The following is a 20,085-nucleotide window of genomic DNA, read 5'->3' as shown; positions in this document are numbered from 1 at the left end:
CGCTCTACATTCCCCCCGCCCCCGCCGCGGCAGAAAGCAGCAGACAGCGGTGTTTAAATAAAATAAAAAATTAAAAAGTTCTTTATTGGGTCCAGCACGGTCCTTCCCTGCGGCACGGGGTAGCCGCGTGCCCGCGGAGAGGGGGACGGGACGGCCGGGGTCACCCCGCGGGGATGGGGCAGGAGGATGGAGGGAGCCCCGGGGGCCCCCGCGGGGCAGGAGAGCACCGGGGCCCCCCGCGGAGGAGGGGAGCCCACCCAGGTGAGGCAGGGGGCACAGTGAGGAGAGGTGAGCGGCCGTGGGTGGGAGGGTCGGCCCCTCCGCACCTCACTGGGCTGCACTGGAAGTGGTTTTCTTCAGGGTGAAGTTGGTCCAGTTCACGGCCACCTTCTGCCGCGTCTGCTTGGCCGAGTCCAGGCAGAACCTGGAAGCGAGAGGACAGCCCTGGTCACCTGCCAGCCCCTCTGTGCCACCAGCCCGTGTAACCCCAACCCCTCAGGACCCCCAGCCTTGGTCACCCACCAGCCCCCCTGGTGCCCCCAGCCCAGCCAGCAGAGTTCATGCCCCTCAGGGCTCCCCCCTCACCTCTTGAAATATTCCACTTCTCTGTCAGTCTCGTCCATCTCTGCCCCATCCAGGTCCTTGGGCAGGAACACATCATCTGGGGAAGCAGAGCAGAGGGTCAGCGCTGCCAGCTGGGCAAAGGGCCCCAGTGAGGACAGCGACACAGGGCAGCGCACTCGGCACTCACCGATCGAGGTACTGGATTTCTCCACTTTGTTCCGGCTCTTCCTGCTTTTGCCCTTGGGCTGGGGGGAGCCCCCCAGGGCGGGAGGGGCAGCCGGGGCAGGTGGTGGAGGCTGTACTGGCTCTGGCAGTTCCACTTTGCCCTCTCCCCTCCGTCCCTTCCACTCGCCAGGTCTCTCCTTCTCAGCCCTGGCGCTGCTGCAGCCCCAGGGCTGCCCCTTGCCGCCCTCCCCAGGCTCAACACAGCCGCCCACCCGCTGTGGCTCCGCGGCACTGCCCTTGGAAGGGGGCTTGGTTCCCAGCACCTGCCCCTTCACCCCAGGGCTCTCCAGCCGGGCCTGGCTGCTGGGCACGGCTGTGCCGCCTTCCCCTTTCTTCGCCTGCCCATTCTGCCGCTTGTTCTTGCGCTGGCGGCTTCCCGTGGGCACCGGCTCTGGTGGCTCCGGCCCCTTGGGCTGCGGTCCCTCCTTGGGCTCTGGGCTCAGCCCGCCACTGTCTGCGGCAGAGTCCACAGCCTTGGACTGCACCCAGATCATGCGAGACAGGCTGGGCACGGCGCTGAGCCGCTTCACCACGCCATTCTCGGCCGGTGGCGCCGGCGGGGGCTCCCCGGGCCCCTCGCCCCATCGGGGGCCCAGCTCGCCCCGCAGCAGCCCATGGCTCTTGGCAGGGCCCAGGCTGAGCGGGGCCAGTGCCAGGTCTATGTCCTGCAGGTCAGAGGAGCCGTTGAGGTTGGAGAGCAGGTTTTTCTGCTCCAGGACAGCTGCCTTCTTGGGGAAGTCGTTGACATCCAGGTTGAGGTCATAGACACTGAAACTGGCCCGGATGGAGTCCTTGATGGTGTTCTTGATTTCCTGCAGCCGGCTGCTGAGGAAGCTGTTCACCCGCTCCAGCTCCAGCTCTGGCCACTCCAGCAGCTTCTCCTCAGCCTGCTCCCTGGCCTGGCTGGCTGCAGGGGCACGCTCTGCCCGCTTCTGGGCCTCAGCCTCCAGCTGGGCTTTCTCTTTTTCCTGCAACATAGGTGCCATTAGGATTGGCTGGGCTGGGCCACAGAACCACAGGCACAGGCCACAGAACTTTGCTCAAGCTCTGACAGCAATCCCAAGGGCTGCTGCTCAGCCACCCCATATTTTACACACCCCTCAAACTACCACGTGTCCCCATAAACTACCATGTGTCCCCTGTGGACACAGCAACAGCTGGACATGGCACAGCAGACACAACTCTGGGCATGAGGCACCAGCAAAAGCCACCAGGACAGCCTCTCCCCACCACAGATACATGGTGTCAGAGATGTGGCACAAAGAAGGTAGGACACTGCAGTCCAAAGTGCCCAGGAGGGCTAAGCCACCCTCTGCAGGAACAGAGGCAGGGGAAGCCCTGCACAGGGCCAGGCACCGCTGTCACCTCAGGGGAGAGGGACATGGAGTTCAAGAAACCAAACGGACGAGAGGGAGAGACGATAAAGCCCTGCAAGGGGTGCAGCCCAGCCACCACTCAGCCTCACCTTCTTCTTCTGCTTGTGCCGTGCCCGCTTGGCAGCCTTGGCACTGTTCAAGGGCTTGGGCTCCGTGCTGTTGATGTAGTCCAGCAGCTCATCCACGTTGCGGTGGTCCACAGCGGGCTCCCCCGAGCCGCTGTTGTGCCCCAGTTTCTGTGGCAGTTCCTCTTTCCTCTTGGTGAGGCGCGAGCGCAGCTTCTCCCGGATCTCGGCGTAGTTGCGGCTCGTGGGAGCGGCCGGGGGCTGCAGGAGGAGAGTGCTGTCAGTGGAGCAGGCAGAGGAGGTGCAGCCAGGCCCAGCTCCCTCACCAGCCCCCCACATCTGCCCCAGCCGCCTCCTTCCCCACAGTCTCAGTGAGACAAGTCAGCACAGCCCCAATGAGCTCTTCCAGCATGAAGCCACAGGGTTTGGCCGGCCACTCCGAGCCCTGGGGCTGGGCAGGCAGCTGCGAGTTGGGAGCAAAGGACAAGCAGGCTGATGAGGCAGTGTGGAAACACAAAGCAGGGGATGCACAGGCCCGCAAGAAAACAGCCATGGCCAGACCCGCCCACCTCTGTACTCTGGGCACACGCACTGTGTGACGTCTCATCATGGGGCGCAGCGCGAGGACTGGGGGTGGCTGCAGACCAGCCCCTCACTCACCGCGTTGTGGCCGAAGAACTCACAGTAGCAGCAGTCGCAGAACTTCCCATCTTTCTGGTTGGTGGAGGAGGAGGTGCAGGAACTGCGCTCCGAGCTGCTGTCCTCATCCTCCCCGAGCCCCTCATCTGCCTCGCAGGGCTGCGGCAGGTGGCAGCTGGTACCGTTTGGGAATTTGTGCCCTTTGCAAGAGGGGTCCCTGATGAGAATGGAAGAAGGGTGAGAGGTGAGCAGGAGCCAACAGGGTCTCAAAAATTGCCCCACGCTACACATGTAGGAACACCCCTCCCAGGGCAGCCTGTGCCCAGGCAGAAGGATTTGTTGGGCAGACAAACCCCCTTCCCTGTGTCCTTCTCCTCCAGGAGAGATGCCAGAGGAGCCTGTGTCAGCAGACATCCGTAGCTCCTGGACCCCAGGGCCTCTGGCAGGCAGGAGGCTGGCATAGCAGAGCCCCAGAGAGCAGCATCCTGCCAGGCCCTGGGCTGGGAGCAGGGCAGGGACTGGTACTCACTGGGGGCAGGTAGCACAGGTGAGGAACACTGGGATTGCGTTCAGCTGCCAGACATCCCCATGTGCAGGGCAGGCCCAGCTCCCACAGGCACAGGCTGCCCAGCTCAGAGATAGGGAGGCCAGGGCATGTCTCACAGTGCTATTCTTTGAGCTCCAGCTCAGGACATGGCTGACTCTCCACAGGGAGAGCGAATCAGCGGAGAAGAACCAGCATGCTCTCTTCAGGGACATGGGTAGCCCAGAGAGGGCCAGGGGAGCAGGCGAGCAGAACAAGTCCACAGGCTTCATCTTCTCGAGGACCTTTGCTCAGTGCCACAGCTGCCTGACGGGTCTCACTGACAAAGGTCCTGTTGGCCAACAGCAAGTTGACCAGGCGGTTCCTTTGGATCTCTTAGCTGGAGGAGGAGCAAGCACAGCCTCTTCTGCACCACGGAACCAAAGGAAAACAGCAGACAGAACACACGTGGGGACAGAAAGAGCTCGACCCTCAGAGACCAGGAATCTGCAGCAGTGCAACTGGCCCGCAAAGACAGTGCCTCCCTGCACCACCGTGCCAGGGCGGCTGGTCCCTCCGCAGGGAAAAGTAGATCCATGGGTAACAGCGGGGAGAAAAGGGCACGGCCCAGTGAGCAGAGGCTGGGATCAGGCAGGGCTCCTCTACTCACCTGTTGGTGCTGGGCAGCTGGTGGGAGGCGGGAGGAGGGATGAGTGAAGTGCTGCAGTGCCCGTTGCAGGGATGGGCGCAGCCCGACAGCGGGGGCGGCATCTTCAGCAGTGGCACGTTGGCAGGGGGCAGGTGGGGGCTCTTGCACGGCCCTGGGCTGTGCGAGGCTGCACCGGCCGGAGGGGACTCGGACGCCGGCTTTGGGGCTGCAGCCTGGGCGCTGGGAGCAGGGAAGAGCGCAGCCTGCGAGGAGGAGCCCAGCGGGATGTGTGGAGGGGAGCCGAAGGGCCCTGGATGCGGAGGTGTCTGCTTGGAGGGGATCAGCACCGGTGGCTGGGAGGGGAGGCCGGTGGGACTGTTGGGAGGAGCAGTGAGGTCGGAGTGCTGATGATGCTCTGAGGAGTGGAAGGCCTCACCTGCAGAGGGGTAAAAACAGAGACAGTCAGACACTGGCTGTGCTGTGCAGGCCAAGGCTCCACTCAGTGCCACCCACCACCTTTCCACAGGCCGCTTCTCCACGGGACAAACCCTGCCTCCCCCACAGGCAGCGCAGGACTCGGGACAGAAGCTATTCCTGCTCGCACGAGGCCTCAAGGTCACTGTGCCTCCCCCGCAGGATTCAGCCCTGGCCCCACAAGGAGCAGGGCAAGGGGAAATGCTCTGGAGCAGCAGGCTGAGAGGCTGTGGCTAGCCCTGTCCGTGGGCACGCACCTGGCGGGGTGGCCCTCCGGCACAAGCTTTTGAACTGCTTCGGCAGCGTCTTGCAGAAGTCGAGTGAGGTAGGCAGAGGTGAGCCCGGGGCGGCACTGCTGGAGGTGGTGGAGGCCGCGTGGCTGTAGGGACAGGCCTTGAGCCCCGGCGCCACGGCCGGCGCGGGGCTGGCACACTCTGCAGACAGAGCGAGGCCGGGGTGCTTGTCGCCTGGAAGGAAAGCGGAGCTGGGCCCAAATCCCTCTGCCACTGCAAAGGGGCCCAGGCACGCTGCTGGCACTGGGAGTCAGAGGCCCAGCCTGCCCACCCTTTCCTACAAGGAAACCATCTAAGCCAAGAACTGGGCAGTAAGCTCTGCTCAACCCCATGGCCAGCTTCAACTCACCTAGTGTAGCTGGTGGGGCCCCGAGGGGGCTGCCCTGGGTGGCCCCATTGGTGTGCTGTGAGTTCCAGAGGCCCGAGAGCTTGTGAGCAGACAAGAATGAGCTGGGGTCCCAGTCCCCTGAGTTCCCGTGGCACGAGGAAGAAGAAGAGGAGGAAGAGGACGAAGAGGAGTGTGAGCCACCCCCACAAGACTGTGACTTGCAGGATGTGTGGGATAACGAGACCTGCCAAGGAAAACACAGAGTGAAGCAGCTGGGCAAGGAGGCCCTTGGCCCCTGAATGTCAGCACCAAGACCCTCCACTGCAGCAGGCACTCAGCTCATGGGAATCACTTTGTCACTCTTTTGGGGATGACAAACAGCCTGTCCATCAAACACCAACAAAGCCTGACTCCCAGGCCATTCCCAGGGCCACATGTTCCAATCACACCAGGCCAGGGTTAAATGAAGCCAGGCAGGAGGGAGCTCCTCTATCTGAGTTCCACACACAGGCAGGCACTTGCCCCAACAGTCTCCGGGTAAACCTGCACCACACAGGGAGCAGCCCTGGGGCCAGGGGACGCAGCATGACACGCAGGGGAGCAGTGCTGGCAGGAAAGCAGCGGCGCTGTCAGCCTCTCCAGCCTGGCAGCTCCAAGCCAAGCTTGCCTGCTGGACGAGCCTCCATGGCACCATGTGCTGCCCCACCACAGCCTCTGCCTGCTGAGCCAGCAGCAACCCTGGGCAGGGCAGTCTAGGCTGGGATGTCAGCTCAGAGCAAGAAGGGGATCTGCACGCCCTACCAGTGCCCCGGGGTGCGCAGTGCCACGCTCCCGCAGCTGCAGCCCCAGCACTCCAATCCCAGCTCTGTGCCCGCATACCGCCAGGGCCTGCTCCTGCACCGCCCGCCGCTCTTCTTCCTCCACACTCTTCCGGCAGCTCTGGCAGATCCACAGTGGCATTTCTCCCAGGAGGTTCTGCACGAGCGTTGGCACGAAGTCCGGTGGCAGCCTCTCGCCCGGGGAAACCAGCCCATTGTGGGACGGCCCTCCCCAGTCCTTGCGCTCCCGGTGGCAGAGCAGGCAGCACGTCTGCACGGACTGGTTGGTGGTGGGCAGCACCTAAGGAAGGACACACGGACCGTGAGTCACCCAGGTGTTGTGTGGTGCAGACGTGGGACAGATGAGGCAGCGAGCGAGACCTCAGGACGCTGACACCAAACCAGGGAAATTCTTGTAGGCTACATGTGGTATTGCACCTTCTCCCACTGGAGCAGAGCAGCCTCAGGCTGCCCAGCTGCTGCCAGCCTGCCACGTGCCAGATGGGAGCGTTCTGGACCTCTGGGAAGATCACAGCGTGCCAAGGAGCCAGCCCTGCCACCAAGCAAGGCTGATAAGCAGCAGCAGCAACTCCCACCACCACCTCTAGTACAGCGGGAGCAAGAGAACTTGAAAGGCAGAGCAAGACCCACAGAAATCCAATACGGGGATATAAAGGGCGGCTCTGGCAGCGTCAGCTCTCAATCCTCGCCCAGCACAGACCCCCCCACGGTGTCACTCGAGAGCCCCAAGCCCTCCCTCCCGCCTCTTTGTTCTGCACAGCCAGCGGTGCCGATGCACCAGGGTGGGGTGCAGTCCCCCGTGCCACTTTGCTCTCCCCCCGCAGGGGCATAGCCAGGCTGGGACTTCCCTGCAGGAGCTGGGCTGCATCCCGCGGGCTCGCTGGAGCCCTGACAGCCGTGACGAGCCCGGCGTGGCGCGGGCGAGGGGGCCCCCATTGTCTGCCGGCGCGGCGGGGCCCCGCCACAATGAGCCGCGCATTGAACGGCTGCTGCCAAACAGATGGCGTCTGCAGGCTCAAGGTGAAGCAAAGGTCAGAGGCCAAGGAGAGCAGAGCGGGGACACAGCCCCCTTGCCCACCCACGGCGAGGAAGGGGGCTGCCAGCCCACCCCGTGTCCCAGCTGACAGGGCCACCGCGGCGCGCGACACCACGGCTGTCCCCAACACACCCAGAGCATCCACCCCCGGCGCCCACCCCCCGGTCCCTGCCCACCGCCCGGGGCAGGTGGCGGCGGCCAGGTGTGTCCAGCGATCTCAGGCAGCGGCAGGCGCGCTGGATGGAGATGCTGCAGCCACCTGCCATCGCCCAGTGGCGGAGCCAGGCCCTCCCGCGGGGCGCTGTGAGAGCGCTCCGAGCCCCATCCGCAGGGATGCTCCGGGGCGGGGGTCGGGGCGGGGATGGGGCAGGGCCCGGGGCGGGGGGGAGCAGGGGCAGGGCCCCATCCCCGACCCGAATGAAACCCGCTCAGCGCCAGCGCCGTCCCGGCCGCGGCACTCCCCCGGTACCTGAGCGCTGCCTCTGCCCGGCTCCCCGCCGCTGCCCGCCGCCGCCGCCACCTCAGGCGGGGCGGGCGGTTCCGGTGGCGGCGGCGGCGGGGGAGGCCCGACGTCGGGACCCGCCACCCTGTCGCGGCGAGGCCCGGAGCCGCCTGCCGCCGCTGCCGCCGCTGCCGCCGTTGCCGCCTTGTTCCGCCGGCGAGTCATGGCGAGCCCGCCGCAGCCAGGACAACAGCCAATATGGCGGCGCGGCCCGTCCGGCCCCTGCCCGCGGGAAGGAGGGAGGGGGGAAGCGCTCGGCGAGGTGAAGGCGCCGCCGCCATCTTGCGAGAGGGCGGTGCTGCGCCCCCTGGCGGGCGGGGGGAGCGGCGGCCGCGGGTCCCCCGGGTCCTAAAGGGCTCCGGCGATGGCGGAGAGTGATCGCGTCCCGGGGCTGGGTCATCGGAGCGAGCCTCCGTGAGTCCGCAGGGAAAGAGAAGGGGGTTAGATTAGGTATTGGGGAAAAAATTGTTCCCTGTGAGGGTGGTGAGACATTGGCACAGGTTTCTCAGAGAAGCTATGGTTGCCCCATCCCTGGAAGTGTTCAAGACCAAGTTGGACGGGGCTTGGAGCAACCTGGGATAGTGGAAGGTGTCCCTGCCCTAAGCAGGGGCATGGAACAAGATGACCTTTAAGGTCCCTTCCAACTCAAGTCAGTCTATGATTCCTGGCCTTGCACAGGACCCCCCCAAATATCCCACCATGTGTCTGAGTGTTGTCGAAACGCTCCTTGAACTCTGGCACGTTTGCTGCTGTTACCATTTTGCTGGGGAGTCTCTTCCAGTTCCCAAACACCCTCGAGTTGAAGAACCTTTTCCTAATATCCAACTGAAACCTCCTCTGACACAACTCTAGCTGTTCCCTCAGGTCCTGTCACTGGTCACAGAGAGCTGCCCCTCCACTGCCCTTTGTGAGGAAGCTGCAGATCCTAATGAGGTCTGACCTCAGTCTCCTCTTCTCCAGGCTGAACAGACCTCAGTTGCTCCTCATACAGCTTCCCCTCTAGACCCTTCACCATCCCTGCAGCCTCCTTTGGACACTCTGTAATAGCTTTATGTCCTTCTTATATTGTGGTGCCTTAATCTGCTGGCAGCTGAGGAACAGGCAGGGCTCCAGGCTCACTGAGCACACAGGGACACAGGACACAGCCACAGCCACGGGAGCCAGCATATGCTGCCCGGCTGAAACCAGACCTGGAGCCTGTGGGGGACACATGGAGCCCCAACACCAGGGCCAGTCCTGCACATGTGTCCAGCACAGCCTGGGCACCGCGGGGCTGCCATGACTCAGGGACTTCCTCAAGCCGAGGAGGTACTGCCCTGTTTACCTAACCATCCTCCACGGATTTTTTACCCGTGAATCCACCCCATTAGGCTTTCAGCCACCTGAATTATCTGCGCCCACATCCTGTGGCCAGCAGCGCCAGGTCTGGAGCAGACACCTCCTCTCTGGCACAGCCGGGGTGGGGTTGCTGTTCCCAGCACCTCGAGCACCCCTTGGGATACTTCCTTGACCAGTCGGCGCCTTCTCCTCCCGCCGAGGAGCTGCTTTATTCACTTCCCACTGCATCCCCGTGCTCCACGCTCCATGTCCTGCACAGTAAAGGTATCTGCGGGTGCCTCCCCTGCTGCCTCCCCACCATGCAGGGCATGCTGAGGGGATCTCTGGGGTATCCCTGTCCCTTGAAGTTTGAGCTGCGGGAAAATGGGGACCGGGACGGTATAACCGGGAATGCAGCCGGGAATTGGAGCCAGGAAAGAGGAGCCGGCGGTGAAACCCATCCCGCCCCACGGGAGAGGCGCACCCCTCACCCTTCCCATCACAGAGAACCGGTCCGTCGAGGCGCTGACGGCTCGTCCCGGTGCAGGCACTGGGCGGACACCGCTCCGATCCGCCCCCACGGGCGGCGCCCGGTACCGACCCGCCCCGTCGGCGAGCGGCGGGCGCGGGGAGCCGGGCGGCGGCAGAGCCACGGGACGCGCCATGCTGCCCGCTGCCCTCCGCCGGTGGCTCCGCCGACCCAAGGTGAGACTGGGGAGGGATGGCACCGGGGCCACCCTCCCCTGCGCCCGGGACCGGCGGAGCCCCCCGTCCGGGGGGCTCCGCCGGTCCCGGGCGCAGGGGAGGGCGGCAGGGGTCCCCCGGGGTGGAACGGGAGGAGGGAGATGGGGGGCTCCCGCGGACGTCTCCCGGTATTTACAGCCACGCATGGATCCGTGCCCGCGCTGCCGGGATGCGGCTGAGCTTGTTCGTCCTGCTCTGCCCCCGGGGAAACTGAGGCACGGGTGGGTGGGGAGGGCGGCGCTCCCCGGGAGGAGCTGTGGGAGGGTCCCGCGGTACCTGCCCGAGTGGGTGTTGGTGGATCCATGGGGCCCAAACCTTCCAGGAGGATTTGGGATCCTCCTGGCCCAGTACACGGGCTGCTCCCACCATCGGCCATCTCTGCTCTTCCCGCAGCGCTCCGACCCTCGCCTGCTCTCCCAGTTCTTCTTTGCCGACGAGAGGGTGACACGGGTGGTGGCCGAGATCAACGGGCTGGATGCCGAACTGGACCCGCAGCAGTATCTGGTGCTCCTCAACCAGCTCCACCTTAGCCAGGTATGAGACAGCTGGGCCCCCGCTGTGACTTGGTCCCCTGAGACACCAGGGGTGACATCCATGCCCTCCCCAGGCTCACCTGCTGGCCGTCCTGGAGCGGATCATGGAGGAGTGCATCCCCACGCAGCGGCACAGCCGGGACTACCTGGTCAAGTTCCCCGAGGAGCTCTTGGTGGACAACTTGGGGAACCACATGCTGTTTGCTGCTGAGGTGAGCCCAGGGATGCTGTATGGGGGATCTGGTTCCCTGAGGCGATGGGCCTCCCATCACCAGCTGACCCTGGGGTTAGGGTTCCACTGCCCTTGGTGCTGGCTCCTGATGATCCCTGTCCCAACAGTGTCTGCTGGCTGGGACCTTCCCAGAGGTGGAGGAGGCGGACAGGGCACAGCTGCGGCCCCAGGCCAGGAACCTGCTGTGCAGCCTGGAGCTGGTGCGGACAGTGCTGCGGGAGCAGAGCCTGAGCCAGCCCAACTCCTACCCAGAGCCTGTCCGGGCTGTGCTTGTCCAGTTCGACCGGCTCTTTGCGGAGTTCGAGCTGAGGTGGGGGCCAGGGCTGGGGCTGTGGGGGCCTGTGCCAGGACTGGAGGGGCCTCACACTCCCTGCATCTCTCCAGCTATGTGTCCTCGCTGGTGGCAGTGAAGTCTCCTGAGGAGATCTACAAGCAGCAGGAGATTATTGTGCTGTTCTGTGAGACGGTGGAGAGGTGAGTGAAGGGCACCGCACACCATGTGGAGGTGGCAGGGACCCCAACCCCAAGGATGGGCAGTATCCTGAGGCTCAGCCCCACTATGAGGGCGTGTGTGTATCCCCAGAGCCCTGCACCTGGGCTACCTGACCCAGGAGATGATCGATGGCTACGAACCGCTGCTGATGTTCACCATCCCTCGCTTGGCTATTATCAGGTGGGTGCAGCCCTTGGAGAAGGAGGGATGTTCCCTGCCCTGTTCCAGCCCCTTCTCCCCATGGGGAACTGGGGTCCTGGGCAATCCCTCGTGTAAGTTGAGCTCTGTCCCCTCACAGCGGCCTCCTCATCTACCCCGAGGGTCCCCTCAGCTTGGAGCGGAGCCCTGAGGAGATGTCCCGGGTCTTCAGCCCCTTCTACAACCTCCTGAAGAAGATCAGGTATGCAGTGGGGGGCAGTGGGTGGGGCCGTGGGGCAGCAGGGGGGCCATGACATGGGGTTGATGCCATCCTCTTGCCTCAGGGAGCTGCTGCGGGTGCTGTCAGTGGAGGAACTCTGTCTGCTGGAGAGGAGCCTGTGCACAGCCGAACTGGAGGATCCCTCTGGTCCGGACATTCCCCAAGTGTGGGGAGCAGCTGTGCCCACAGAGGACCCCCCTGCTCCCTTTGGTCTCCTGGAGGTCCCTCATGCCACGCCACCAGCCTCCACTTGCATGACGCAACTGGGACCCTCGGGCACCAACTGGAGGTGGGGGTGTGTGGTGGGCAGGGAGTGGGGCTGAGATGACAGATCCCTGACCACTGGGACAGGACATCTCACACCACCCCTGGGGTAACTGTCACCTCCCCTCTGTTCAGCCCCCAGACCCCTGAGAGCAGCCCAGGGACAGGTGTCGATGCTGCCCTGGGTGCCCACTGCTCAGAGCTGCGCTCCCGGTACAGCAGCACCAAGGACATGCTGCACACCCTCTTCGTCTGCATCTCAGGTGAGTGACCCCTGAGACCCCCCCCCAGCACCCTGAGCTCCCCAGCACCCTGACCCCCTACCTCTTCTGGTGCAGGGGTTGCAGATCAACTCCAGACCAACTTCGCCAGTGACATGCGGAGCATCTTGAAAACGGTCTTCAAGATCGTGGCCTCGCAGGCGGAGCCCTTGGAGGAGCCGAGTGCCAGCCGTGAGTAATCCCCAGAGTGAGAGACTGCTCCTTTCTGCCCTGCCCAGCGCCCATCCCTGGTGAGACAAGGCCACAGCCCCAGGCATGGGGAGGACATGGCCATAGTGCCTGTCCCTGGTTTGGCTGTTCCACCACAGCCCTTGTCCCCGCAGGAGAGAAGGATGATGACTCCTGTGTGGCAGATGCTCCTCACGTAGCTGACTGCCCACTATGTTCTGGCCCCACGGAGGCTGCTGGGCTCCGGAGGGCAGGTAAGGGGCTGCCCAGGTGCCATGACTCTGGGGCGGGTGTGAGGCTGGGGCTGATCCTGCCTGCTGAGGGAGTCTGGCTGTGAGGGGGGCTGGCACAGGCGGTTTTTACCAATATGTTTTGCCCAGCAGGCACTCACCGCCTGCCCGAGTGGGTGCCCGACAGCACGTGCAGCCAATGCTCTGCCTGCCGCTCAGCCTTCACCCTGCTGCGCCGCCGGCACCACTGCCGCAGCTGTGGGAAGGTAGGATGGGGCTGGGCTGGGGCGTGTGGGGTCCCCAAGGGACCCAGCTCTGCTCAGCCCCGCTCTGGCCCTCTCCTGGCAGATCTTCTGTGCCCGCTGCTCACCACACGCCGCGGCATTGCCGCATTATGGCCACACCAAACCCGTGCGTGTCTGCACCCACTGCTACACCACACACCTCTCACCCGCATCCCGGTGTGCCCGGAACCAGTGAGAGCCCCTCTGCCAGAGCTGCATCCGCAGGAGGCCATGCACCAGAGGCAAAGGGCTGCTCCAGGGCTGCTGCGCAGCTCCTCAGCCCCGTGACTCACGTCAGAGCCGGGTGGGCATGACGGCAGGACCCCCCACACGGCGGTGGGACTCCCCCTCACACCAGGCCAGAACCCCACAGATGGTGGGCGCAGGACCGCCCCTCCCGATGCACCGTGGCCGTGCCCTGCATTCAGTGAACCGCGTGCTGCTGCCGTGTGCCTGCCCCCCGGCTGGAAATGTGCTTCGTGGTGTTTTTTTTTCAGGTGAACTTTGGCTGCTGTTGGGCCCGGGGCAGAGTCTCCCCCCCACCCCGCGGCCTGGCCTGAGAAGGTGCAAACAGCCCTCACATGACGGCGGGTGCCCCGGGGCCGCCCGCCGTGCAGTGCCGTGCCCGGGGGCCCGGCGCTCCCCTCCCCTCCCTTCCCCACAGCCTGCACCCGATGGATTTTAATAAAGAGATAAACCCGCCTGGCTTGGGCCGCGTTGCATTGGGTTCCCGGGGCAGGGAAGGGGGGGACAGGTGGTCGCAGCCAGTGTAGGAACACCCGTGGGAGCGGGAGGGCGCGGCTCAGGGTGTCCCAAGCGGTCTGGGGGTCGCGGGGCGTGACCGGGGGCCTGTGAGAGCTCCCTGCCCAGCTCCCGTGGCCCGGTAGGGGCGACTCAGGCATCCCCAGGCACGCACGTGGGCAGACACGGGAGTAGATCCCGGGGGGCGCGGCCACGCGCGGTCATTAATTAACCAGGACGGGGCCCGCGGCTCTCCCGATGGGGGCGTGTCCCGCCCAGGCCCCGCCCCCCGATTCAAATTTGAAGCACCCGCTTTCCCGCCCGAAGTTATTTGCCCGCCGCGGTGACGTCAAAGGCGCGCGGCGCCCCGCAGCCAATCAGAGCGCGGCCCTCGCCCCCCCTCCCGCCCCCCCCGCCCCGCCATGGAGCCCGCGGCCACCACCAGCATCCAGGTGCTGCTCCAGGCGGCCGAGTTCCTGGAGCACCGGGACCACCGCGACCCGCCCAGCCTCGCCAAGGCCGAGCACGGCTACGCCTCGCTCTGCCCCGCGCGGTCGCGCCGGGCCGTGGGCAGCGTCAGGTGAGCGGCGGGAGAGTGGGTGGATGGCGGTGGCCGGCGGCGCCGGTGCTGATCGCCGGCGGCCTTTCCTCCCGCAGGTCGGTACACAACGCGCTGGAGAAGCACAGGTATCGAGGCATGGGGGGAGAGCGGCGGGACAGGGGGTGGCTGTGCCCGCGGGCCCACCCCCGGGCTGACCGCCGCGTCGTCTCCTCCCGCCCGGCTGCAGGAGAGCCCAGCTCCGGTGCTGCTTGGAGCGGCTGAAGCAGCAGGTGCCGGTGGGCTCGGAGCCGACCCGTCCCACCACGCTGAGCCTCCTGCACCGTGCCCGGCTTCACATCCAGGTGAGGGGGGATGGCCGCGTTACCGCTCGGGGGACCCCATGTGGTAACAGGCCCTCCTAGCTCTGCCCCTCTCATGGCTCGCTGGGGCCCCGCAGAGGCTGGAGGAGCAGGAGCTCAGGGCGCGGAGGGCCAAGGACCGCCTGCGGGACCGGCAGCGGAGCCTGCGGCGGCGGCTGGAATGGCTGCTCCTACCCACCGACGGGGAACGGTCACGGGCTGACAGCCTGGACTCATCCCAGTTCTCGGAGCCCTCCGAGGAAGGTAAGGGAGGGGAAAAGATGGAGAGTGGGCAGGAAAGGAAAAGCAGCCGGGGGCCTGACTTGGGCTCTCCCCGGTGCCCAGAGGATGCCGAGGTAGAGGTGGATGGCGTGGTGTTCGGTGGGGACCTGCTGCACGCCTTCGGCACTGGGAGGGACCACAGCTACTCCAGCCTCCACAGCCCGGAATCCTGACTGTGCCCACTGCCTTCCCTGCACTGCCTGCCCGCCTCCTTCCTGCTGGAAATGCAGCCTCCCCCGGCCTCATCACAGCCAGGGTAAGGGGCCACAGGTGGGGATGAGCACTCAGCTTGGCCTCCAGCAGCTGGGCAGCACTGGGGGCATGGGGCTGGCACTGCACTGTGGCACCCACTGTGCACTGCAAAGCACTAGGAGAGGCACTGGGAGAGGGCCCAGCTGTCTCGGGGAAACCCTCACACCTCCCCCTGCGCACCCCTAGGCAGTCTGGGGGCTGCAAGACACAGGCATGTGGCAGTGCTGCCCACTGCAGACATGACTACAGGAGGGCTCTCCCACCCCTGGAGAGACAGAAAGGTGAAACAAGTGCATTAAGCAACCTGCCTTTGTGCTCCCACAGCCACCCTGCTCTTTTGTACAGACCCCACACTTTTATAGTAAAGGAACTTGGTAAAACCCTGGCCTATGTCTTCCCTGTGATCCTGGCAGCAGGCTGGAGCCCCAGACTAGAGGGCAGCACTGGGCTTTGCTCTAGCCAGGCCAGTCCCAGCCAAATCAGAGGTGGGAGTCAATTCTTTAATGATAATTACATCTCAGAAAGGGTCTAACAGCAGCTGATTGTCAGACTTGTACAGTTTCTTTAAAAATATAAAATCTAAGGAGGTTCCTATCTGTCCTGGTGCAGCTGGCCCCTCACACGTACTGCTTCTTCTTGGTGGCTGCCTTGCTCGCCAGGTCCTTGGCTTTCTCCGTAGCAGCCAGAGCTGTCTCCTTGGCTTTCTCGGTCGCTTCCTTGGCTGTCTCCACCAGTGTTTTGGATGGAGCTTCTCCTATAACATGGAAGCTGTTAACCCAGCCCTGCCCTGGCACTGGAGTGCCGGCCAGACCTGCCCAGCCGCCTTGGCACCGAGGCACTTCCCCACGCAGATGAGCCCAGTGCTCTTGACCCTGGCACGTCAGGGCACGTTGCACAGGGGAACCGCAGGCACGTGACTGCTGCCCTGTCACATCCCCTCCTGCCCGCACTGCGCTCCACCCCTGCCCAGCCCTGCAATCACTGCCGGGCTGTTCCGCTCAGGAGGGGCAGGCTGTGCCAAGATGTGGGGCAAAGGCAAGGGAGGACGATTTCACAGATCCGTTCAAGCTACGACCTGCCCGTGGACTGGAGTGTTCCCAGTGTGACCTCTAACTCCAAGAGACCCGTCCCGGTCAGCCCCAGCCTGCCCTTGGTGCCCACCTTGCATTCTTGCTAGCACGTATTCAAATCCCTTAGTGCTCTTGGTCACGTTGCTTTTGAACCTGGCCAGACCAAACTCCTGCAAGGGAAAAGTCAGTGAAGGTGCAACTCCTGTCACACACAGCCCATGGGGCTTGTGTCCCAGCTTGAGAAATCACAAACACTGACTTTGAGAGTGATGCTTCTGGATGCCCCAAGAGCTCATGAGGGCTGGGGCGATAAGGGGAAAGGGTGTAAAAACCATCACAAGGAATGAGTAGGGAAAGGGGAAGCAGCAGCTTTAGAGGGGCACACAGTGCTGCTCGAGCAGTGCTCACCTGGATGGCCCGCGAGACGCCAAACAGGCTGGAGGATACCCAGGCCTCCCGCTTGACCTCGGTCCAGTTGCTGTTCTCCGGGTTCACCCGGTACACGCAGCGCTCCTCCACCACCTGCAGAAGGCACAGCCCGGCCGTGGGCACCGCTGGGCCCCCTCCACCCCTCTGCGCCCTCCCGCCCGCGGCACCTACCATGAGACGAGCGTGGTTGATGTTCCAGGTGAACGTGGTCATGGTCCGGTTCTTGGGGTCCACGATAGAGTCCTCCAGGATGTAGACGGAGTGGGCGACATTGGCTGGGAAGAAGCGCTCTGCCCAGCGCGGCATCCGGTTGGTCTTGGTCAGGAGCCGCCGCGACAGCAGCTTGTGGTCCGGTGTCACCTCCCGGTGCACGATGTCTTCGGTCAGGACATGTTTGCTAAAACGGGGGAAGAAAACATCAAGCCCTGCTACTTCCCGGCCAACCCCACTCGGGGCTGGGAACCACCAGGCACCGTTGGATTAAGGGAGGGGGAAACCAGCTGCCCGCTGAGTGCACTCATCCCAGAATGCTGGAAGGGGACGAGCAGAGCCCCCGCGGGACCCCCGGGGAAAGGGCTGGGCTGAGGATGAGGGACAGCATTCCCAAATGGCAGAGGGATGGGGGGGGGGGGGGGGGGGGGGGGGGGGGGGGGGGGGGGGGGGGGGGGGGGGGGGGGGGGGGGGGAAGGGCAGCGGGCGCAGGGGGGGTCGGGGAGGGGCCCAGGCGCACCTGTAGGGGTTGGGGTAGCGCTGCCAGAAGGCGGCGAACACCTGGTCCCAGGGCCCCTTGAGGACGCCCAGGCTGGCGCAGTACTTCCCCATGGGCCCGGCGCTCAGGCCCGCGCCTGCTGGGCGGCCGCCATGCGGCCCGCGCGCCCCGCCCGGCCCTGCGCACGTCCGGGCCCGCCCCGCCCGGTTCCGGGCCCGCCCCGCCCGAGCGGCCCCGCCCGCGGCGGCGGCGCGAGGATGAGCGGGCGGCGGGTGGACGCCAAGGTGGTGCTGCTGGGGCAGGAGGGCGTGGGCAAGAGCAGCCTGGTGGAGCGCTGCGCCCACGGCCGCTTCCGCGCCGGGCCCTACCAGAACGTGAGTGACACACGGGCACCGGCAGCGCCGCCGCGCTGCTGCTGCTGCGGCGGCGGCGCCTCCGCGGCATCGCGTCACCCGCGGCTGCCCGGGATGAGCCCCTTGTGTGGCCCGTCCGCGCGCCGCATCCCTCCGCATCCCCGGGACGGTGTACCCTCGTGTTGTCCCCCCCGTCAGCCCCGGGATAGGACCCTTCCAACCCTCCCACGCTCTCGGGTCTGTCCCCTCGTTTCCCCATTCTATCCCCGGCACGGTGCCTCCCACGTACCCACGACAGTGTCCCCTGCGTCGCTCTCATGTCCCACAGGGTGGTCCCTTCGTGTTCACCCCTCCCGATCCCCGGGCTGGTGCCCTCCTTATCTCGCCCGTGCCTTCGGGTCGGTCCCCTCGTTTCCCCGCCGTGTCTCTGGCATGGTGAGACCACGTCCCTGGTACGGTGTTCTCTCGTGTTGTCCCCCGCCATAGCCGGGCTGTAGCCCCTCCACACCCCTCCCACGCCCGCGAGTTGGTCCCCTTGTTTCCTTACTCTCTCCTTCTACATCTCTGGGTGTGTTTCCCCGTGTTCCCGGGCTGGTTCTCACCATGTTCCCAGGCCCAGATGCTCCGGGCATCCCTGGGCCGGTCCCCACTGCTCCTCCTGCTTCACTTCCAGACGATTGGAGCTGCCTTCGTGGCCAAGGTGATGTCTGTGGGGGAGCAGACAGTGACCCTGGGAATCTGGGTAAGTGCAGAGGCAAGGGCTGTGCTGACATCCCCAGCCACCTCCTGGCTCAAGGGTCTCCAAGAGTCACCTGCGAAGCACTTCCCTGTGTTCCACAGGACACGGCTGGCTCGGAGCGCTACGAGGCCATGAGCCGCATCTACTACCGAGGGGCCCGGGCTGCTGTCGTCTGCTATGGTAAGGGCACAGAGGATGGGAGGTCCCAGGATCCTGGGACAGGGTGGTGGCAGCACTGGTGGGTCAGGCACTGAGGAAGGCATTGGACAGACCCTGACACCTCTCGCTCCCCAGATCTCACTGACAGCGGCAGTTTCCAGCGAGCCAAGTTCTGGGTGAACGAGCTACAGAACTGCGAGGAGGTACAGGGGTGCTGGGGGGCTGCACAGCCTCACTCTGGGGCAGGGGGGCTGCTGATGGAGACGTGGGTTCATCCCTCCCATCCCTCTCCCTGCCCCAGGGCTGCCGGATCTACCTGTGTGGCACCAAGTGTGACCTGCTGGAGGAGGACAGGAGGAAGCGGGGAGTTGACTTCCATGATGTGCAGGACTATGCTGATGGTACAATCACTGCTGGCCCTTCCTGGGGCCTGTCGCAGCACTGAGGGGTGGGGGGCATGGGGAATGGATCTGTGTGCGAGGGGCTCTGCCCTTGCCCTGGGCCTGCAGCAGATCTGGTGGCACCAAGGCTCTGTGTGCGGTGAGGTGCCAGCTCTATCAGGGACCTCCCCGGGCACGGCATGTCCTGACATGGGCAGGCACATGGCCAGCTGGGCCAGGGAGCCAAGAGCCCTGCCCTGGATCCCTGCCAGCCCCCTGTCAGCAGCTGTGCCCAAGAGGTGACTCTGGGGGCAACTGAGGCCTTTGGGCCATATCCTGCACCTGCAGCAAGTGCCAACCTGCACCCTTGTTTCAGAGATCAAAGCAGACCACTTTGAGACCTCCAGTAAGACAGGCCAGAGTGTGGGTGAGTAGCCCCTTGCTGGGGCTGTGCCCTGGGCAGAGCAGGGCTGGGGGCTCTTCCTGGAAGGGGGACCCACACCCACTGTGCCCCCTCTCCCCCACAGATGAACTGTTCCAGAAGGTGGCCGAGGACTACGTCAACTTCTCCGCCTTCCAGGTGATGACGGGTGAGTAGGCAGGAGCTGTCCCTCCCCAGGCACCTCTCCTGTGCTGGGAGGTGCCTGTGCCTCCAGTGAGAGTGTGTAGGATGAGCGATGGAGGGTCTGGCAGGGCCCTTCCTCACCTCTGCCCTGCTTGGAGCTGCTGCAGCTCGGTGCTGGGAGTTGTCCCGTGAAGGTTGGGTCCCATCACAGCATCCTCGTCCCTGCTTAGGCCAGGCTCAGCACGTCCACCCAGCTGGGCCATGGTGGCCTTTGGCAGCCAGGAGCTTCACTAGGCTGCAGGACTGGCTCAGCTCTGCATCAGGCCTGCTCAGCCTGGCTGTGCCTCCTGCCCTGGGCTGCGCCATTGCCTTGGGCCGTGCCGTGGCCCTGGGCCTTGCTGCTTCTCCATGGGGCACCGAACCCTCCTCAGGGGACCTGCTGCGGCCATGCCTGGGACCAGGGGCTTTTGGGCTGCCACACAGCATCTCATGGCATGGATGTGCTGGCAGCCTGCTGCTCCTGCTCTCTTCCAGAGGACAAGAGTGTCAACCTGGGCCAGAGGAGCAGTCCCTACTTCTACAGCTGCTGCCACCACTGAGCCCTCGTGCCAAAAGGGAACCGCTGCTGCCGGCCGGGCAGCTGGCGCATGCCGGACGCCTCCGGTGTTTTACCTGCTGTGTTTTAGCTGTTGTGGCCTGTCTGTGCCAGGGCACAAGGCCTGCGGACTGCTCTCCTCCCGGCACGTGGAGCAGCACAGGGCTGCCATGCAGTGCCGGGATCTATGGACTGTCACCCCCGGGGACCCCCTCCCTGCCACCCATGGCATTGGTGGGAGCTGCTGTGGCCCAGCAGCGGCTGGTAATTTATTCTCTTGGAGATGTTCAATTCTTTGCAGATTTATTTAAGCGTCTTCTCTCAAGGTGTACAATGTAAATAAAACGCATTGTGGTCTGAGCCACCCCCTGTGCACGAGGCTTTTGGGGGTCACCCATCCCTCCCCCGCCCCCCTTGGCAAGACAAACCACAAG

General features: G+C 64.8%; 5 protein-coding genes across 5 annotated transcripts; 3 read left to right on the top strand and 2 right to left on the bottom strand.

The window, feature by feature from the left end:
* Window positions 1-52: 52 nt before the first annotated feature.
* FAM193B (family with sequence similarity 193 member B) lies at window positions 53-7,913 on the bottom strand. The gene is given in 11 exon segments (XM_027896415.1): window positions 53-424; window positions 586-661; window positions 752-1,757; window positions 2,255-2,491; window positions 2,891-3,086; window positions 4,063-4,477; window positions 4,773-4,982; window positions 5,158-5,380; window positions 6,016-6,255; window positions 7,481-7,685; window positions 7,687-7,913. Coding segments are annotated over 11 exon segments (3,132 nt in total). The 3' UTR covers window positions 53-327.
* A 1,555-nt stretch (window positions 7,914-9,468) lies between these two features.
* On the top strand, window positions 9,469-12,954 carry LOC114063849 (lateral signaling target protein 2 homolog). Its single transcript, XM_027896414.1, has 13 exons — window positions 9,469-9,535; window positions 9,968-10,108; window positions 10,182-10,319; window positions 10,447-10,649; window positions 10,724-10,813; window positions 10,923-11,012; window positions 11,131-11,232; window positions 11,315-11,539; window positions 11,650-11,777; window positions 11,853-11,966; window positions 12,119-12,217; window positions 12,347-12,459; window positions 12,542-12,954. The coding sequence occupies exons 1-13, from the start codon at window positions 9,494-9,496 to the stop codon at window positions 12,671-12,673; spliced, it is 1,617 nt and encodes a 538-aa protein (XP_027752215.1). The 5' UTR covers window positions 9,469-9,493; the 3' UTR covers window positions 12,674-12,954.
* A 686-nt stretch (window positions 12,955-13,640) lies between these two features.
* On the top strand, window positions 13,641-14,827 carry MXD3 (MAX dimerization protein 3). Its single transcript, XM_027896424.1, has 5 exons — window positions 13,641-13,798; window positions 13,876-13,905; window positions 14,007-14,121; window positions 14,217-14,382; window positions 14,464-14,827. The coding sequence occupies exons 1-5, from the start codon at window positions 13,641-13,643 to the stop codon at window positions 14,571-14,573; spliced, it is 579 nt and encodes a 192-aa protein (XP_027752225.1). The 3' UTR covers window positions 14,574-14,827.
* Window positions 14,828-15,131: 304 nt separating this feature from the next.
* On the bottom strand, window positions 15,132-17,046 carry PRELID1 (PRELI domain containing 1). The gene is made up of 5 exons (XM_027896422.1): window positions 16,882-17,046; window positions 16,323-16,548; window positions 16,131-16,244; window positions 15,814-15,892; window positions 15,132-15,406 (listed from the first exon to the last, which is right to left on the bottom strand). The coding sequence occupies exons 1-5, from the start codon at window positions 16,971-16,973 to the stop codon at window positions 15,270-15,272; spliced, it is 648 nt and encodes a 215-aa protein (XP_027752223.1). The 5' UTR covers window positions 16,974-17,046; the 3' UTR covers window positions 15,132-15,269.
* A 59-nt stretch (window positions 17,047-17,105) lies between these two features.
* RAB24 (RAB24, member RAS oncogene family) lies at window positions 17,106-20,011 on the top strand. Its single transcript, XM_027896423.1, has 8 exons — window positions 17,106-17,234; window positions 17,887-17,955; window positions 18,054-18,132; window positions 18,247-18,314; window positions 18,413-18,512; window positions 18,868-18,918; window positions 19,019-19,081; window positions 19,591-20,011. Exons 1-8 carry the CDS (start codon window positions 17,118-17,120, stop codon window positions 19,653-19,655), a joined length of 612 nt encoding a protein of 203 aa, XP_027752224.1. The 5' UTR covers window positions 17,106-17,117; the 3' UTR covers window positions 19,656-20,011.
* The last annotated feature ends 74 nt before the right edge of the window (window positions 20,012-20,085 follow it).

This window comes from Empidonax traillii, unplaced genomic scaffold (assembly GCF_003031625.1).
Source record: "Empidonax traillii isolate 1590-97213 ecotype Southwest subspecies unplaced genomic scaffold, ASM303162v1 scaffold495:size1017845, whole genome shotgun sequence".
NCBI classification, from domain to species: domain Eukaryota; kingdom Metazoa; phylum Chordata; class Aves; order Passeriformes; family Tyrannidae; genus Empidonax; species Empidonax traillii.
Note: the sequence above shows the minus strand (reverse complement) of the source record. Positions and strands in the feature narration are given on the sequence as shown.

Bases quoted from the DNA above. Each gene is read 5' to 3' on its own strand.
- RAB24 (XM_027896423.1), top strand. From the start codon at position 17,118: ATGAGCGGGCGGCGGGTGGACGCCAAGGTGGTGCTGCTGGGGCAGGAG. The intron at 18,133-18,246 runs GTAAGGGCACAG...CTCGCTCCCCAG, and splicing joins GGCTGCTGTCGTCTGCTATG to ATCTCACTGACAGCGGCAGT. The intron at 18,919-19,018 runs GTGAGTAGCCCC...TCTCCCCCACAG, and splicing joins TAAGACAGGCCAGAGTGTGG to ATGAACTGTTCCAGAAGGTG.
- PRELID1 (XM_027896422.1), bottom strand. From the start codon at position 16,973: ATGGGGAAGTACTGCGCCAGCCTGGGCGTCCTCAAGGGGCCCTGGGAC. The intron at 16,549-16,881 runs GTGCGCCTGGGC...CCCCCGTTTTAG, and splicing joins CGCTACCCCAACCCCTACAG to CAAACATGTCCTGACCGAAG. The intron at 16,245-16,322 runs GTAGGTGCCGCG...TGCCTTCTGCAG, and splicing joins TCAACCACGCTCGTCTCATG to GTGGTGGAGGAGCGCTGCGT.
- LOC114063849 (XM_027896414.1), top strand. From the start codon at position 9,494: ATGCTGCCCGCTGCCCTCCGCCGGTGGCTCCGCCGACCCAAG. The intron at 10,109-10,181 runs GTATGAGACAGC...TGCCCTCCCCAG, and splicing joins ACCAGCTCCACCTTAGCCAG to GCTCACCTGCTGGCCGTCCT. The intron at 11,778-11,852 runs GTGAGTGACCCC...CTTCTGGTGCAG, and splicing joins CCTCTTCGTCTGCATCTCAG to GGGTTGCAGATCAACTCCAG.
- MXD3 (XM_027896424.1), top strand. From the start codon at position 13,641: ATGGAGCCCGCGGCCACCACCAGCATCCAGGTGCTGCTCCAGGCGGCC. The intron at 13,799-13,875 runs GTGAGCGGCGGG...TTCCTCCCGCAG, and splicing joins CGGGCCGTGGGCAGCGTCAG to GTCGGTACACAACGCGCTGG. The intron at 13,906-14,006 runs GTATCGAGGCAT...GCCCGGCTGCAG, and splicing joins AACGCGCTGGAGAAGCACAG to GAGAGCCCAGCTCCGGTGCT.